Below are 15807 nucleotides of genomic sequence, written 5' to 3'. Positions count from 1 at the left end.
GACATTACTACCCTTCAGAATTGCCATAAAAACCATCCAGATGTTTTCGCTTGGCTCTATAGAAGCTCTCTATGTAATGTTTTTCCGCGTTTGCGATTAAAATTGCCTGTTTTTCACCCTCCTGCGTGGACGCTATCTCGTCATTCGCAAGTCAGAGAATGATGTAATTTCAACCGATTCCGCTAAAAACTTTCCAGTGATTGACGAATTGTCATATCTCGTTACTAGCCATGTTTCGTGTCGATCGGAAATGCTTCCGATTTTTCCCGAATTTTTTCGAATGATTCATCGGCATGCTGGATGTTATTGTGACTTTTCAAAATGGCGCAAAACAAACGCTCGGAATGCTGGATGCTATTGTGACTGTGACATTGTGACGTTTCAAGATGGCGCAAATTTGGAACCGACCGACAACCTCTTTCTCGATTTCTCGCGCTTGGAACATGCAAAAACACAGAACACCCATTCAACCACTCAATTAGGAAACGTCTCCTTCGTCGACGCAATTTCACAGATGGATGAATGCATGTTTTCTTGTTCGTAAAAGTTGATAACTTCTTAGCTCAAAGTGAAGATGCTACTGCCAGTCATTGATATCGTCATGGTTTCAGACATGTCAGACAATAATATTAGTAAATCTTGTTCACGCGCGAATCCGTGCGGCCGTTAGCGTAGTTAATAGGCCTTATTCACGATACCCGCCTTGTTAGTTTTCAAATTCTAATCAGAGAACGTTTAGAAATACATTTGATAATAAAAATTAACAGTAAAAAACTACGACGTTTCGAAGTCTCCATGACCTCATTATCAAGTAGAATTTTAAAACTGATGTAAAATTGTAGCACAGAGATTATATACAAATAAAAGCTTACTGGCGACTTGAACCCACATTACCGGAGGACAAAAAAGAATTAGCCGCCGCGACTCTTCGCTCGATTGCCCTGAATTATATAGAGAGGAGAGGTCCAAGACCACCCAAAGCACTGCAACAAGCCATAAATCAGCTTAGGGAAGACATTGTCATCACAAAACCCGACAAAGGATCTGGCGTAGTAGTAATGGACAAGACAGAGTACATCCGTCTACTAAATGATGCTTCCATCAAAGACACAACGAAGTTTACCCCTATCAACACAGAAAGACCGAAAACACGCGGCCGGCCTCCTAAACACTACAATCCCTTACTACAAAAAGAAAAACAGCTCGCGTTCGTCGTCAGAAAAATCCTGCCAAAGCCGATTGCTGACACAGTTTGTCGTAAAGGTTCCCGTCTTGCTCACCTTTATGATCTTCCAATGACTCACAAACAGCAACTATCAATGCGACCGATACTATCATCGACTGGGACCTACAACTTCGCCCTGGCCAAGTGGCTTGAAGAGAAGCTTAAGCCCCTTTCATTAAATCAGCACACTATTTGCGATATCTTCTCCTTCGCCAAAGAGATAAGCGAAACACCACTCACACCGAATGACATTCTTGTGTCCTATGACGTATGTGCTTTATTTACCAACGAACCACTCGAAGAGACTATTGAGATCATCGTTGAGAAAGCCTTTAAAAACAACTGGTTTAATGAAACGCATGGTCTCAACCTCACAAAGACAGGCCTTACCGAACTTTTAAGAATAGCAACCAAAGATCAGCTATTTCAGTTCGACGGTCAACTTTATGAGCAGGTGGACGGTGTGGCCATGGGCTCGCCCCTGGGACCCCTTATGGCAAACGTTTTCCTGTGCTCCATTGAAGAACAACTGGATCGCAAGAACAAGTTACCAATTTTCTATAAAAGGTACGGCGACGACACATTAGCTACGATGCCGAATACTCAAGCTGCAACAGCCTTCCTTGCAACATTGAACGAATGCCATCCTGCTATACAGTTCACAATGGAAATTGCTGAAAACAACAAGCTTCCATTCCTCGGTATGATGATCGAGAAAAGCGGTTGCTACCTGACAACAAGCGTATATCGTAAACCAACTGATACAGGACTGCTCTTACATTACCAGAGCCATGTCGATCAGCGGTACAAAAGATCTCTGCTGAATACAATGCTGAACCGAGCTTACCGCCTGTCATCCACGAAAGAATCTTTTACGAAGGAATGCCAACATCTCCTGCAGATGTTTACCAAGCTTAAGTACCCAGTGAAACTCATCAACTGAGCTATCGCCGGGTACACGAGTTTTACGATCCAAAGCCGTCATGAAATTCCAACTGAAACTGACGCGGCTACACCAAAACCGGTCAGAATAACTTTGCCATTTAAAGACCAAAAATCGGCCGACACAGCAAGACATCAGCTGAAAGATCTTGGCCGAAAAATCGGAACTGACCTACAACCAGTTTTCACGAGTCGTAAGATCGAGGAAAAGCTCAAGATACAAGAAGAGAAGCCCGCTTTAATTAACCACCAATGCGTTGTTTACATTTTCAAATGTGATTCGTGCGATGCGGATTATATCGGTTATACCACACGCCATCTTCATCAACGCATAGAAGAACATAAAGCCTCTGTCATTGGCAAGCATCTGAAAGAAGCCCACGGCGTAGCGTTCACTAGCCTAGAGGAAATGTTTTCTGTTCTCAAGAAATGCTGCGGGAAAATGGACTGCCTAATTCACGAAATGTTATTCATTCGCGAACGAAAACCAAAGCTAAACAGGCAGTCTGACTCAATACGTGCAAAAGTATTTATTTAAACATATACTGCACGAACTGACACGTTAAACACCAATAACAATGAACGCTCATTATTCTAATGAAGCTTATCACATTTTATTTGTCTATAATCTCTGAGCTACAATTTTACATCAGTTTTAACATTCTACTTGATAATGAGGTCATGGAGACCTCGAAACGTCGTAGTTTTCAAATTGTCATGCAAATTAGCCATGTGTTATGCTGGGAGGCAAACACTGGAAAAAAGGCAAATTGCGGAAAATCGGCTCGTCGAAATATTGAAATAACATTGCTTAAAGTCCATTTTAGTATTCCGAATTAAGTACCTTTTATAATAATTTTAGATCTTTTGATTGCCTTTGACAGTTTCACTTTCTACTTTGTTAGCTACTCATTTTTCACTAAAAAAACGTCGAAGCAACTTGTGTAATCATTCTATTTTACTACTTAGGTGATAAACATTCAATGAACGTGCACCCTCAGGCAGTGTGTAGCTAATTTGCATGATAATAGCAAATCCAATATGGCGGCCATCGTGAATAAGGTCTATTAAAATTTCATTTCAAAAAATCAGTTATAGATTATGATTCTTTATCCTTGCATTTGTCAACATTTTCTATTACATTCCCGGCCTCCTTCAAGATGATGACTTTTTTCGAAGCTTTTGTATCATCTGCACTCACTCGTGACAGATTTCATCAGCACGCCAAGAGAAAATTCGTATGTAATGTCCTTTATTTATGCAAAGGTTTCTTACAATGTTTCTTAGCCTCAACGTTTCAGAAGCTAGAGTCTTTCTTCTCACCTTTCGAAATTTGTTTGCTGGTGCTTAAAAAATTATTGTGTATTCCATAAACCGTGGGGCGGTTCAGTGTCATCTGGGGTTTTCTGACGCAGCCCACAAGATTTCGACCGCTACTATTGACAACAGCGGACGTGGGTCGCAGCTAAGTTTGTTAAGAATCACACTACTGTCTTCTCGCATCGGTGAATCATTTACTGGCGACTCAGTCAAGATCCTCTGGTAAACTGAATGTTTGAGTTAAATGAATTATCTTTAGTCCAAGACAGGTGCATGTGAATGGAAATGACAATAAAGAGAAAGTCTCATAACGACCTCGTTCTTCAATGTACAGGCGGAGGCCCTGGAACTATGAAGCTAAAGAAGAATGATATTCCTATCACCAGTGTCTGTTTCCCCGGTTCAAGTCATGGAGGAAAAGCGTCAAAAGGTGATCCTGCGGCTAAAGAGATTGTGGTGGGTCCAGAATACGATAAGGAAAACTTGGCATCATTGCACGGAGGAAGCGCAGGTGAGGTAACTTTTGCTCATTTTCTGTTCTTCATGAAAGGAAAAAACAGCTAAAATAAGCAAGTCAAGAGCCTCCAAAATTTTACCATAAAGGATGAAACTAGCAAATGTCAATGATAAAATGCTTAGATCTTAAGAATAAAATCTCTCAAGTCAGCTATGATCCTCGCAGTTATGAACGCAATTTTAACAATAGGCCTTTTTCGATATATTAAAATTCAGCTCGAAAGAGAGGACAAAGACAAAGGAAAGGATGATATGTAAATATTTTTTACATTCATTCCAACGTGTTTCTATTGTTGTTGTCTTCACTGCCTCACTATCAAGCTGAATATTTCGAAAATGGCTTATGGCGCAGAGAAGCCTGAAAAATTCAGGACTTCAACGGGGTTTGAGGTTTCGCACTTATTTGGACAATTTAAGCAGTTTATTATGTATAAATATAAACAAACATTACCCTCATGGAGTCCTTTCACGGGAACACATGAGCCCAGCAAACTGACCTGCTCAATACTTGGCAGCCGTTATATTAAGCCCTGGCCAAACTATCAAACAAAGTTGGATCCAACATGCAACGTTTTTGGATGTAAATGTTGAGGTAGTGGCAAAACACTATCCGACATTGCTTCACGAAAATCATTCAAGTTCAAGTTGGCGCTAAATTTATAAATATGACGCTAACACTGAAACGAAAACCACTCGTAGCGCTTGTGTTGCTGGAGCCGTTTGAGGACGGAAATGACGGATTTAAACGAGGAAAATCCAAAAAAATGGTTAAGAGAACGTGTAGAAAAGGGTATATTCACTGCAACATAGATCTGCGTTTAGGAGATGATGAGAATGAGCTCGGATCAATTTGCAGAAATTCTAAATGCTATTGAACCAGAAATCTCTAAACAGGGCGATTGTGATTAAGGGGACTAAAAGCGACCCACTGATCAAGCATAACGCGTCGTCCACATAACGGAACCACCACTTAGGGGTGGTCTCTTTTGACGTTAAATCGTTATTCACTTCCACTCCCGTGGATCTATAGCTCTAACCATCGTCAACGAGAGGCTCCAAAAGGATCAGGATCTAGCGGAACGCACAAATATGTCCATCAGCAACATCATGAGGCTGTTAGAATTTGTTCTCAATCACAACTACTTCAAACACAGCAACATCCATTACAAACAAATCTTTAGATGTGCGATGGGTTCCCCAATCAGTCCCGTTATAGCCGACCTCGTAATGGGAGAGATTGAGGAAACTGCCATCGCCACAGCTCCACACCCCCCTAAGTGGTGGTTCCGTTATGTGGACGACAGTCACACGTGTCTCAGAGAGCACCAAGTGGATGAGTTTCACCAACATCTCAATTCAATTAACCCCCACATACAGTTCACTCTAGAACTTGAGTACACCAAGGGACAGGGACTACCTTTTCTGGACACCATCAGCACAAGGGGGTACGCAGCTTGAGGTGAATGTCTTCAGAAATCCAACCCACACAGACCGCTATCTCGATCTCAACTCTCACCACCCCATGTGCCATAAGAGATCTGTACTCAGTACCTTGTTACGCAAGGCACAGAACATACCATCAACACAGAAGGGGAAACGCGAAGAAAGGAAGCAAGTCAAGGCTGTACTGCGAGACAACAATTATGCCTCATCCTTCAACAATAGCTGCGAAAGATCGCTGTCGCAACTCCCTACCGATCTACCGTCCAATGGTTTCGTGGTGCTACCCTATGTGCAGGGCATTTCAGAAAAGATTAGTTGGATCTTAAGGCAGCATCAAATGAAAGTCGCCTTCAAACCATTGAGAACTGTGAACAGTTTGTTCCCGCGACCGAAAGCCCAAGAAAAGGTTGACCGGCCACAATCTGGCACAGTGTACAAAATCAGTTGCACCAATTGCAGTTTTGTATACTACGGTCAAACCGAACGATCATTCAAAGCTCGCATTACAGAACACAAAAGGGCTGTTGCTATGTTTGACCATGACTCCAAGATCGCCTGCCTTGTCCACGAAAACAACCACGAAATGGATTTTGGAAGTGTCAGAGTTGTTGGACATGAGGCTAACTTCCACGAGCGACTTTTCTTGGAAGCCTGGTACTCAATAAAGGATCCGCAGTCTGGAAATGACCACATCGCCATCCCAGAGGTCTACAAGTCTCTGGCATGCGCATAAGTCTCGCGCTACGTTTTCAAGAAACTGCACGCGGATTTTCATCAGCGCGCGCTCGATGTACTGTATTTTTGACTCACGCGTGCTACAGTTATATTGCAAGTGATGAAGGCTTATAAGCACAAGCCGAAACTTCTTGCACGAAACATCTTACTAAATCTACAAATTCATAGCTTCAAAGTAACGGGCGTGAAATGGTTAACCGGAATCCTTGAGTTATGCAAGGAATAGCAAGGAGAGCGTTTCCAGGTCTCTCTTCGTTATCTCACAAACACTTATTTATGGTCGGGTTCCAATTCAGTCGTATCAAACAAAATAAAGCCTTTTCCGTGGCATTTTCGACTGTAATTTCATCTTCAGTGGATTTGAAAATTTAAGTTTTGCCCAGTGGTCTACACACTGTTAGACTAAATGCATTAATTTGTGAGCGGATTACCGTAAAATAAACATGAAGTTGTATTGCGTCAGCACCAAGGAAGTTGATAAATTAATTGAGAACTTGATGATATAGAGGATATTTCCTGGCCGCGCGGGGATACGAATTTATCTTCGAGTGAGAGATACTTTCAGTACGAAAAGATAAAATTCGTATCCCCAAGGGGCCATGTAATGTTCTGTTTATTATATAGATACTGATGAAATGTCCAGATTTAAAACAACTTGTTTTACTCATTTTCGAAATGATGGAAAAATCGTCACCAACTGCGAAAACACGCATTTTGTCAAACATGAAACAAGACATGAAAGTTATGAAAAACAAATCATGATAATGTAAAATTGTGCAAAAAAATAATTATGTAGTAGAGAAGAATTATATTAAAGCACAAAAGTATCTTACAATGACGAGGAAGCTCGCGTTTTATTGGCTAATCGTGTTCGTTACCATGACCACACCTATATTCTCACATGTGAAAGGTAAAAATGATATGTTCACTGCGCGCGGTGAAGATATGATCTTTTAGTAAAAGGAGAATCCCTAGTATTTCATCAGTATCTATATAATAAATTATATTATTCTGTAAATAGATTCGATGGACGTCTGTGCCGCGTCCCTTACTATTTTTTGTAGTCTCGCTGTCCGAGGTATGTTCGTGCCACTTGTCTATCCACCGTCACCATCCAGCTGCACAATTGAGAATTGTGGAAGGATAAGTGATTTTCGCACCTATGTGGACAATTTGAGCTTCTTATAGACATCTCATAAATGTAATATATATATATATATATATATAAATGAATGAATAATTAGGATACGATCATACTTTTGCCTCTGGTTTTCATACAGATCTGTTTCGTACAGGACGTTTAGTTTGTCCTGCACTCATCAGTGTGTAACCAAGAGTGATTTTATTCGTTGGATTTTACCGCTTTTGAGTCCTACATGGCCGTTCGTGTTGCACGCTCCTATTTACTTAATGTTCTTCAATAGAAATTTCTCATTGTGTTTACATTTACTAATCAACTCGTTGCGCTTATTCAGTGTTGCTGTTTGCGGCTGGCATATGATGTAATATTTTTCAGCTATGCATAAATTACAACGTTTTGTCGCGTTTGTATAATGCGAGGTCTGACAAAGAATTTTCCACGAAATCGTATAATCGGTGTTGCTGTCCTTTAATTGCCAAATGTATTTGCTCAGTTCAGTTGAGTTGCTCTTCGCTCTTGCTTTAAACGATGCTTTATGGTTTGCGTACCTTGCTTTGAAATCAGTTGCTGTGAGTCCTACGTACTTTTCTTCCTTTTCGCTGGTCTTTACCGTTGCTTGGTACACGATGTCTCTTGAGAGGCATTTTCCTTGTAATGGGCACGTGGTATTCCTCGGACAATTGCATTCCTTCTGGACACTATCTTTGCTGCCTTTTACCAGTTTTCTTTTGTTATTTCCTTTGATGATTGTTCTTACGTTTGGCATACAACTGTAGGATAGTTTTATTGTGTTCTTGTTAAAGATCTTGTGTAATTTATTGCTTTTCGGAAAGCATTTAAGGATAATGTTCAGGAACTCTCTCCCCACATTGGTTTTCACGTTTTCGTTGTAGGGTGGGTTGAACCAGATTACGTTACGCTTCCTTTGTCGTTTCCCTGTCTTTGGTGCCGTTGGTCTAATATAATTGAGTTTGTAAACATATCCACTGTCGCTCAGCGCCTTTTGATATACGGGGGCTGCTTCATTGAAGACTTCCTCGCTCGAAGAAATTTCTGACAGTCGCTTGTTGATTCCTTCAGGAATGTTCTTTAAGATGACTGGGGGGTGATTGGATTTGATGTTGACGTACTGTAACACGTTGTTTGGTTTCATGTATGGTATATGCTTTTCCGTGTTTAGGTCTAGGGTGACGTCAAGGAAATTGACCACTTTCTTGTTGGCTTCGATCGTAATTCGTAGGTCGTTCTCCTGGAATGTTTTTCAAATGTCCTTCTTCATATTTTCAATTTGCCTTGGTGTCCCTTTGACTATATATGCCCAATCCATCATCTCTGTATAAGCCAAAGGATGTATATATATATATATATATTTAGCCAAGCCTAAAAGCGGAGCTCCACAGTTATTTCTTCACGGGAATTTAAAGAGATAAACTGATGTCAGTGCCAAGACTCGAGAAAGGACTCCAATGAGGTTGTCTTTATTGTGATTATAATTTTTCACTTTTTTTCTGCACAACCATAGCCACCATTCAATCAGGTGCAAACATGCATTTTAGAAATATCTTGTAGACTGCATGATCATGAGCATAAATGATTCACAAACTTTTGCCTTATCACTGTTTTATTACATTAAAAGTAAATGGTATAAATCACTAGATGTAGGTTAACAGTCATGCTTTTAAATCTTAACAGCAGAACCGGTTGTGTGCATTGGTTGAGTCCTAAATTCAGTTTTCTTTAATGTACCGGTGACATTTTAAACCATCAAACCAAAATAAGCCAGAACAAAACAAAACGGTAAAACCCCAAAGGGATGCGTATACTGTTCTCTGAACTTGGCCCATAAAAGGAGAAACGTACTTTGTTCACCTAATTTTGAACATTTTTATGGTGTCATTTTTGTGATCTATACGAGTAAAGGCAAAATCGACTTTACTTTTCATTGAGAAAATTGATCTTGACAGAGCGAAACCATAAGATATGAATGAAAAGCAAACCTCGTAAAGTTGAGAATGTTTTCAGTCGTTTTATTCTTGACTTCGATCAGTTACTACAAACCTTGACTACGAGTTGTCAATGGTATTACTTTTGAGATCACTGATAATGTAGCAATAACAACAGACAGACAACATACAAATGGCTTTCTGAAGACTGACGAAATGACAAAATTGAACTTGGTTGCGGCCGATGAGGTGTTTTGTTTTTTTTTGCCAAACTATCCAGCAAAGTTGGATTGCACATGCAACATTGTTGGATGTAAATGTTGAGGTGTTGGCAAAACACTATCCAAAATTGCTTGGCGAAACATTCAATTTCAAGTTGGTAGGAGATAATGAGAATGAACTCGGATCAATTTGCAGAAATTGCAAATGCTATTGAACCAGAAATCTCCAAACAGGGCGATTGTGATTAAGGGGACTAAAAGCGTTCCACTGATCAAGGTTTCTGGCTGTTGATCCTTGTCCGCCATCTTTGTTGCAAATAATGCCAGAAGCCTAGGCTTGAAAATAACATAGCGATTCGTGATTGGCTAGCAGCGCGAACGTGACTTGATTCAGGCAGGACACAACTTTTGTATAGGAGCGGCAAAACACTGCAACATTGTTGAGTCGAGCAGAATTGTTGGTCGCAATGTTTGATCAAAAGCAAACTCCATCCAGCACTTTATCGAACAAAAGGGTTAGAGAAACAAAATGGTGGAACAATGTTGGGTCGAGCAAAGTTGAAACGTTGAATCCAGCTTTGTTTAATAGTTTGGCCAGGGCTTTAGTAGGGCTATCGCTCACATGATTTACATGGGTAGAAAACAGCTCTTCACATTACCCTACAATACTTAATTCTCTTTTAAACTTCACGGTAAACTTATAAAAGCGGAGCCGGTCAGGATGTAAGCCGTCCGTACTTCGCTTGCCTTTTCTTCAATAAGTTTAAAACTAAGCGACAACAGAGAAAACTAAGAGTCTCAGGGTGGGGGGGGGGGGGGAGTAGTATAGGAGTTGGGGGTACCAGATCATTTTTTGATCTGTTACCAAACCCAACTCTATACTACTTTCCATATAATGGCTTCCAACTTTTGATCTCGTATTTTTGGTCTCGTATTTTGATCTCGTATTTTTGATCTCGTATTTTTGGTCTCGTATTTTGATCTCGTATTTTTGATCTTATATTTTGGAAATCTATATGTTTTTAAAATAATATTACCAAGTGAAAAACTACATGATTAAATATTCACGTAATCAATCAAATGGAACATGAAAGAATCACAAAGCATGACGCTCTCGGAAATAAAAAAAGGGGTTTCCCCGTGATTTTTAACCAACCACAAGCTTCACATTTTTACTCAACAATTGTGAAATTTTTCAGTGAAACTTTTCAAATTTGTGAAATTATTTTGTGAAGTTGCATGCATGAAGTGTTTTTAAATATTTGCATAAGTAAATGAAACGGAAACAATCACCATAGCGTGACATTTTGGTTAACTTTATGAGTAAACTTTATAAGTAAACTTTATCATTCAGATTGTGCTTGCGGTACTTGTATGTAGACCGGCACTGCTGTGCCGTGACGTCAGCAGCCAACTTTTTAGATTTTATAATGTCCGTATGCATAACTTGTCACACCATTATCGTGAATATACCGCTTGTCATCAAAGCAAGATAATGACACTTTATTAAGCTCATAGCTTCCAAGTTGATGTTTGTTGCTTCGGATTGTTTTCATTGTGTGATGCATTTGTTCGTTATTAAACAAAACGTTTTTGTAATTTTCATGAGTTATGTTCTTTTTGATGATATTCTTCTTTATTCCCTTTGCAGTTTTTCCGCCTTTGTCATTGTCTTTTATGTATGAATACATTTTGGATCTTAATCCAACGAATTCGGTTATTGGCATGCCTGCTGCCTCATCTTTGAATTTACCGATTACTTTTTTATTTGTCCTGTCAAAATATTGTGAATCTTGTGAATAATCACTGTTATCGAATTTGTCTTTAGTATTCCAAAAGTCTTGATACACATCATTAGTTTCAATTTCATAAGTTAAGCTATCTGTGTCTGTGAATAATAATTTTGCTTTGCTGTCATATTTTTGTTTTATGTAGTTATAATGAAAATCATACATTAGTGTCTTACTAAGATCTAGGATACACATACCCACATATGCCGGTCTGTTTAAGGTTGGTGTTTCTTTGATCTTATGAACAGCTACAAAAATTTTCATTAAAGATCTTGCTGCTAACATATGTTGGTTTAGCAGCCATTTTTAAAACTTTGTTTTCATCCGTCACTAATCTGACATCTACTCTTTTTCTAATGTTTTCCATTGTTTTACCAAAGACGCTGTTGTTCATTAGTTTAAAGAAATCTTTCTCGAAAGCATTTTTAGCATTAGTTCTTTTCTCAGTATTAAAGTCAATATATTGCTTCAGCCATGCGGACTGATTGAACTCTAGTACTCGATGGACTTTAGTTATTTTCAAACCAAGATCAGTGTACAATTGTAGGTTTCTGTAATGAAGAACGTACTTTTCTTTATTGCTTAATGTAGGTATCAGTTTATGAACTAAACCAGTTGATACAGTAAATTTATCGGCTATTTCTTGACAATAATTAGAAAGCATATCTTTGTTGACTTTTATTTTTTCAGGTCCCAGAGGGTAGTCATTATGCAAATCATGTAGTTCTTCTGGATATGCTAGGTCGACTTCCAGTATTAAACCTTTATTGCTATCTTCTGTGTACTTGGCTAAGTCTATCTTATCAATATGGTTTTTAGTCATCCATTTGAAACCGCCAGTTGGTAAATATTGGCTCATTGCCCAACCATACAGATTGTTAGCATCTAGATACATGATATATTTTGAGGGCGCCTTTTCATTATATGTTTTCATGTATTTATTATTCGACTTTCCGTATCGGTTGGCTATGTAACTGATACCTCCACGCATGCCTTTTTCAATGAATTGAAACATATCAATATCAGTCATAAGCTCTAATTTGATATCAGTCATTTTTAGCATAGCATCCCAGGAAAGCCCAGGACTGGTAAAATAATGACATGGGTCCAGTTTATAGTATTGCAGACAGGTCTTTCGAAAGTTTTCGAATACATCAGCTAACAGAAGTATGTCAGATTTGAGATATAAGTCATGGTACTCACCCATATTTTTCAGATTAAAAGTGTTCCATACATTTTGAGCATGTTTGTATTGATCATCTGTTATATGCTCATCATTTAAGATGCTGTAAAAGTCTTCTTTTGATGGCAGTTTTTCATTGAATTTATCAAAACTGTCCATGAAGTCGTATGGATATACTCCTTTTTGTGACATTAAATCAAGTTTTTCACCTTTGAATTTTTGAGATGTATATTTTAATGATTCTTTTGGTAGGTTGCTAACTAGTTTATCAAGACTTGAGCTCATAAATTGAAAACTATCAATGAAGGTCAGATGATTACCCAACATGAAAGCCATATACTTCTCCATGTTGTTAGGTATGGCATTGATATTCATTTGGCACTTTTCACCTTTTTTATTTGTATATGTGTGTTTTTTAGCTATTTCACCAATCTCTTGCATTATAAAATGACTGTCATACCCACGCAGATTATGAAATATTACTGGAATTTTATCAGTTATTCTAAAGTTAAGATTACAATCTTGATGAGCGGATCCTCTGTACTTACCAGTTATATGACAGTGATCTCTCACTCTTACATCAGTTATATTGTATTTTTTCTCACATATATGGCATTTATCAGCTTTTTGGAATTTTTCTTCATCATCTTTAGTCATTCTCAATGGTTTATTGAATTTGTACTTGATAACATTTTTACAATATTTAACCTCTTCAAGCATTTTTTCCATAAATTTGTAAACACCTTTTTCACCTCTATAAATTTGTACTGGTTTTGTGTATTTATCATCATAACAACACACAACCTTATATCCATAACCACAGTCTGTGTGTCTCTGATAAGCCTCTGTGTATGATTTATCATCATTGGGTTGGCATCCATGAATTTTTTCAGTAAAACCCTGGAAATCTGAATAGATAACAAATGGCACTGGTAGTTGTTTATGGAAATTATTGAATTTTAATATGTTGTTGTCTTTTGCTGGCATTTTGATAGCTTGTGTCCCATTCACTTGCATACAGTTTTCTTCATGATCAGTTAATACTCTTTCAGAGCTGAAGTATTGAAGACAATACATGCAGAAATGTTTTCTCTCTTTGTGCTTTGTTTGATTGTACATGAATTTGTTGAAATCTTTGATTAATACATAGTGATTGTTTTTGTTTTCTGTAATTAATAATAAATTCATATGGTCTTCATACTTTTCTTTTGAAACATGAATTGGATATGGTTGTTTATCTTCATAAACGAAAACATTGATGTTTATTTCATTCTGCTTTTCTATTTTGTTGTACTGTTTGGTAGTGACTGGAAATTCAATTCCTGAATAATCCAAATTTTCGATGCATTGTTTGTCGAATTTTTTGATTCTCTATGGGTATTTGTCTTGAGGATTCAAATGTCTAATGTGGCACCACCTGAAGCATTCATTATCCTCATCTTTTAAATTGATCAAACCTTTTGCACTGTTTCTGAGTTCGGTAGGTAGTTTTATGTAAGAAGATCCTTTAATTGGTTCATATTTCACCACATTAAGATAATGGTTGTCAATAGATTGAATTGTCCAACCGCTTCCTTCAGAAATCCATACAGCGATGTTATTTAAGATTTCTTGTTTTTACAAAGACAAAGACAGTTCAATTTGTGTGTCATTTGTTATTGTTTGGGATTTACTGTTGAAATAAGCTGTTTTGATCACTCTTTCTTCATCACCTATTTCCTTTTCGAATGTGACTGTCAGTGTTTCGGAAAATTTAAGCCCTTTCATCATTGTTGATACACTTGTGATATGGTATTCAAGTGCCTTTCGTGTTTTTTTCAGTTGCACCAATGGGTCTTTGTCGTTTTCGACGCTGATTTCATAAGACTTTGTATAACCTTTTAATGCTTTTGCGGTTTGTTCAATCTTAATTCTAGGTACTGGCACTGGTTTTTTAGTTCTAGGTGCTGGTACTGGTTCTTTGGTTTTTGGTGTTGGCACTGGTTTGTATCCATCTCTGAACTCTATTGGTGGAAGAATTATGTTTTTTTCGTAATCTTGAACCATTTGATACACGCTCTTAAGAGGTGCTGGGATTGGTCTAATTGGTTTTACAGTCCTTGGTGTTGGTAATGGTTTGTTTTCTTTCTTGAGTAGCAATTTAATCAGTTCTGATTTGCTGAGTTTTTTGAGACTCTTTTTATCCATACTATATGACGAGATATTATTTTTCATTTCTATATATTGACCATACATTTTATCTTTAAACCTTTGACTCATATGCGCGTTTAAAAGAGGTCGAAATTCTAAGTACTCATGAACTGAATGCTTGGAACTGTCTTTTAAAAAATGGGTTTATTTGTAGGAATAGTTATGTTTGAATGCATTTTTATGATGTTTTAAAGTCCGAAGATGGTTATGCTTACCAGCAAGACTGTAATTTTTATCATTTTTGCATATGTCACAATACCAAGGCTTGTGAAGCATGTAATCGGTTTTTCGTTGTCTCCTTTCTTCATCTGTGTAGAATCTAGGTCTACCTCGCTCTCTCTTGACGTTTTGATTTTCCATAATAATACAACTATATATTATTTTAAATGTGTTGCGTTTAATCTTCATTTGTCTGAATAAAGACACCGGTCGATGCAGGTTCTTGCAAAAAATTCTCGCAATGTGTTTTTTAAATGTCTCAAAGATTGAACATGGTTGAATTTACCTGCTACACGATAATTTGTACCGTCATTACATTCGTCGCAATACCAGGGTTTGTTCAACATGTCGTCTGATTTTCTTTGTCTCTTTTCTGCATTCGGAAACATTTTTTCTGAAATGATATTTGTCAAATGATCTGATTCTTGTTCAGCTTGATTCAAGGTGATTTCTCCCATATGATTGATCTATATCTTTTTTTTAAACCGACTACATACGTGCGTTAAAATGTAGTCAGCATTTTTTCTGTGATAGTAATGCATCGTATGTTGCTTTCTTTAATGATGTATCTTTTCCAAAAACGAAATCAGGGGAAAGTGTCAAATTTTTAGCCCTATCATCCACTCCGTCGAAACAATCATCGAATGTGCATTGATATTCTATCATGTATTTTGTCCAAGGTATGAATTCTTGGCAGCATAATTTTTTATTTTTTATAACGAATGCATATTGTCGCTTTCTCACCATCATTGAATCTATAAGTGTCGATTTTGCGAATCCTTTGTAATTTTTTTCGGTGATGTTAAATTGTTTTAATAAATTTTCTCTTGTCTCACGGATTACTTCACCTTCTTTAGTGTCTAATTCGAAAGGAGGACCAATTAGCATTTTTATGATTTCTGATCTTGACATTTTTTCAAAGTCTTCTGTGGTGTATGT

The 15807-nt window shown here is 37.8% G+C and overlaps 3 protein-coding genes across 3 annotated transcripts in view; 2 read left to right on the top strand and 1 right to left on the bottom strand.

Annotated features, from left to right (window-relative positions):
- LOC137968377 (uncharacterized) overlaps nucleotides 1–2168 on the top strand; it is a 5447-nt gene extending 3279 nt beyond the window's left edge. Inside the window, exon 3 of the mRNA XM_068814971.1 lies at nucleotides 868–2168. Coding sequence (XP_068671072.1) covers nucleotides 868–2168 — 1301 coding nt within the window. The remainder of the gene's footprint in view (nucleotides 1–867) is intronic.
- Nucleotides 2169–5525: 3357 nt separating this feature from the next.
- LOC137968372 (uncharacterized) lies at nucleotides 5526–6179 on the top strand. Its single transcript, XM_068814967.1, has one exon. It carries the CDS (start codon nucleotides 5526–5528, stop codon nucleotides 6177–6179), a length of 654 nt encoding a protein of 217 aa, XP_068671068.1.
- A 5335-nt stretch (nucleotides 6180–11514) lies between these two features.
- LOC137968363 (uncharacterized) lies at nucleotides 11515–13446 on the bottom strand. Its single transcript, XM_068814956.1, has one exon. It carries the CDS (start codon nucleotides 13444–13446, stop codon nucleotides 11515–11517), a length of 1932 nt encoding a protein of 643 aa, XP_068671057.1.
- Between the last annotated feature and the right edge of the window lie 2361 nt (nucleotides 13447–15807).

This window comes from Montipora foliosa, chromosome 1 (genome assembly GCF_036669935.1).
Source record: "Montipora foliosa isolate CH-2021 chromosome 1, ASM3666993v2, whole genome shotgun sequence".
NCBI lineage: Eukaryota > Metazoa > Cnidaria > Anthozoa > Scleractinia > Acroporidae > Montipora > Montipora foliosa.
This window is presented reverse-complemented; position numbering and strand designations above follow the sequence as displayed.

What these genes read in the sequence shown, in the direction of transcription:
- LOC137968372 (XM_068814967.1), top strand. Translation starts at nt 5,526, where the DNA reads ATGTGCCATAAGAGATCTGTACTCAGTACCTTGTTACGCAAGGCACAG.
- LOC137968363 (XM_068814956.1), bottom strand. Translation starts at nt 13,446, where the DNA reads ATGCCAGCAAAAGACAACAACATATTAAAATTCAATAATTTCCATAAA.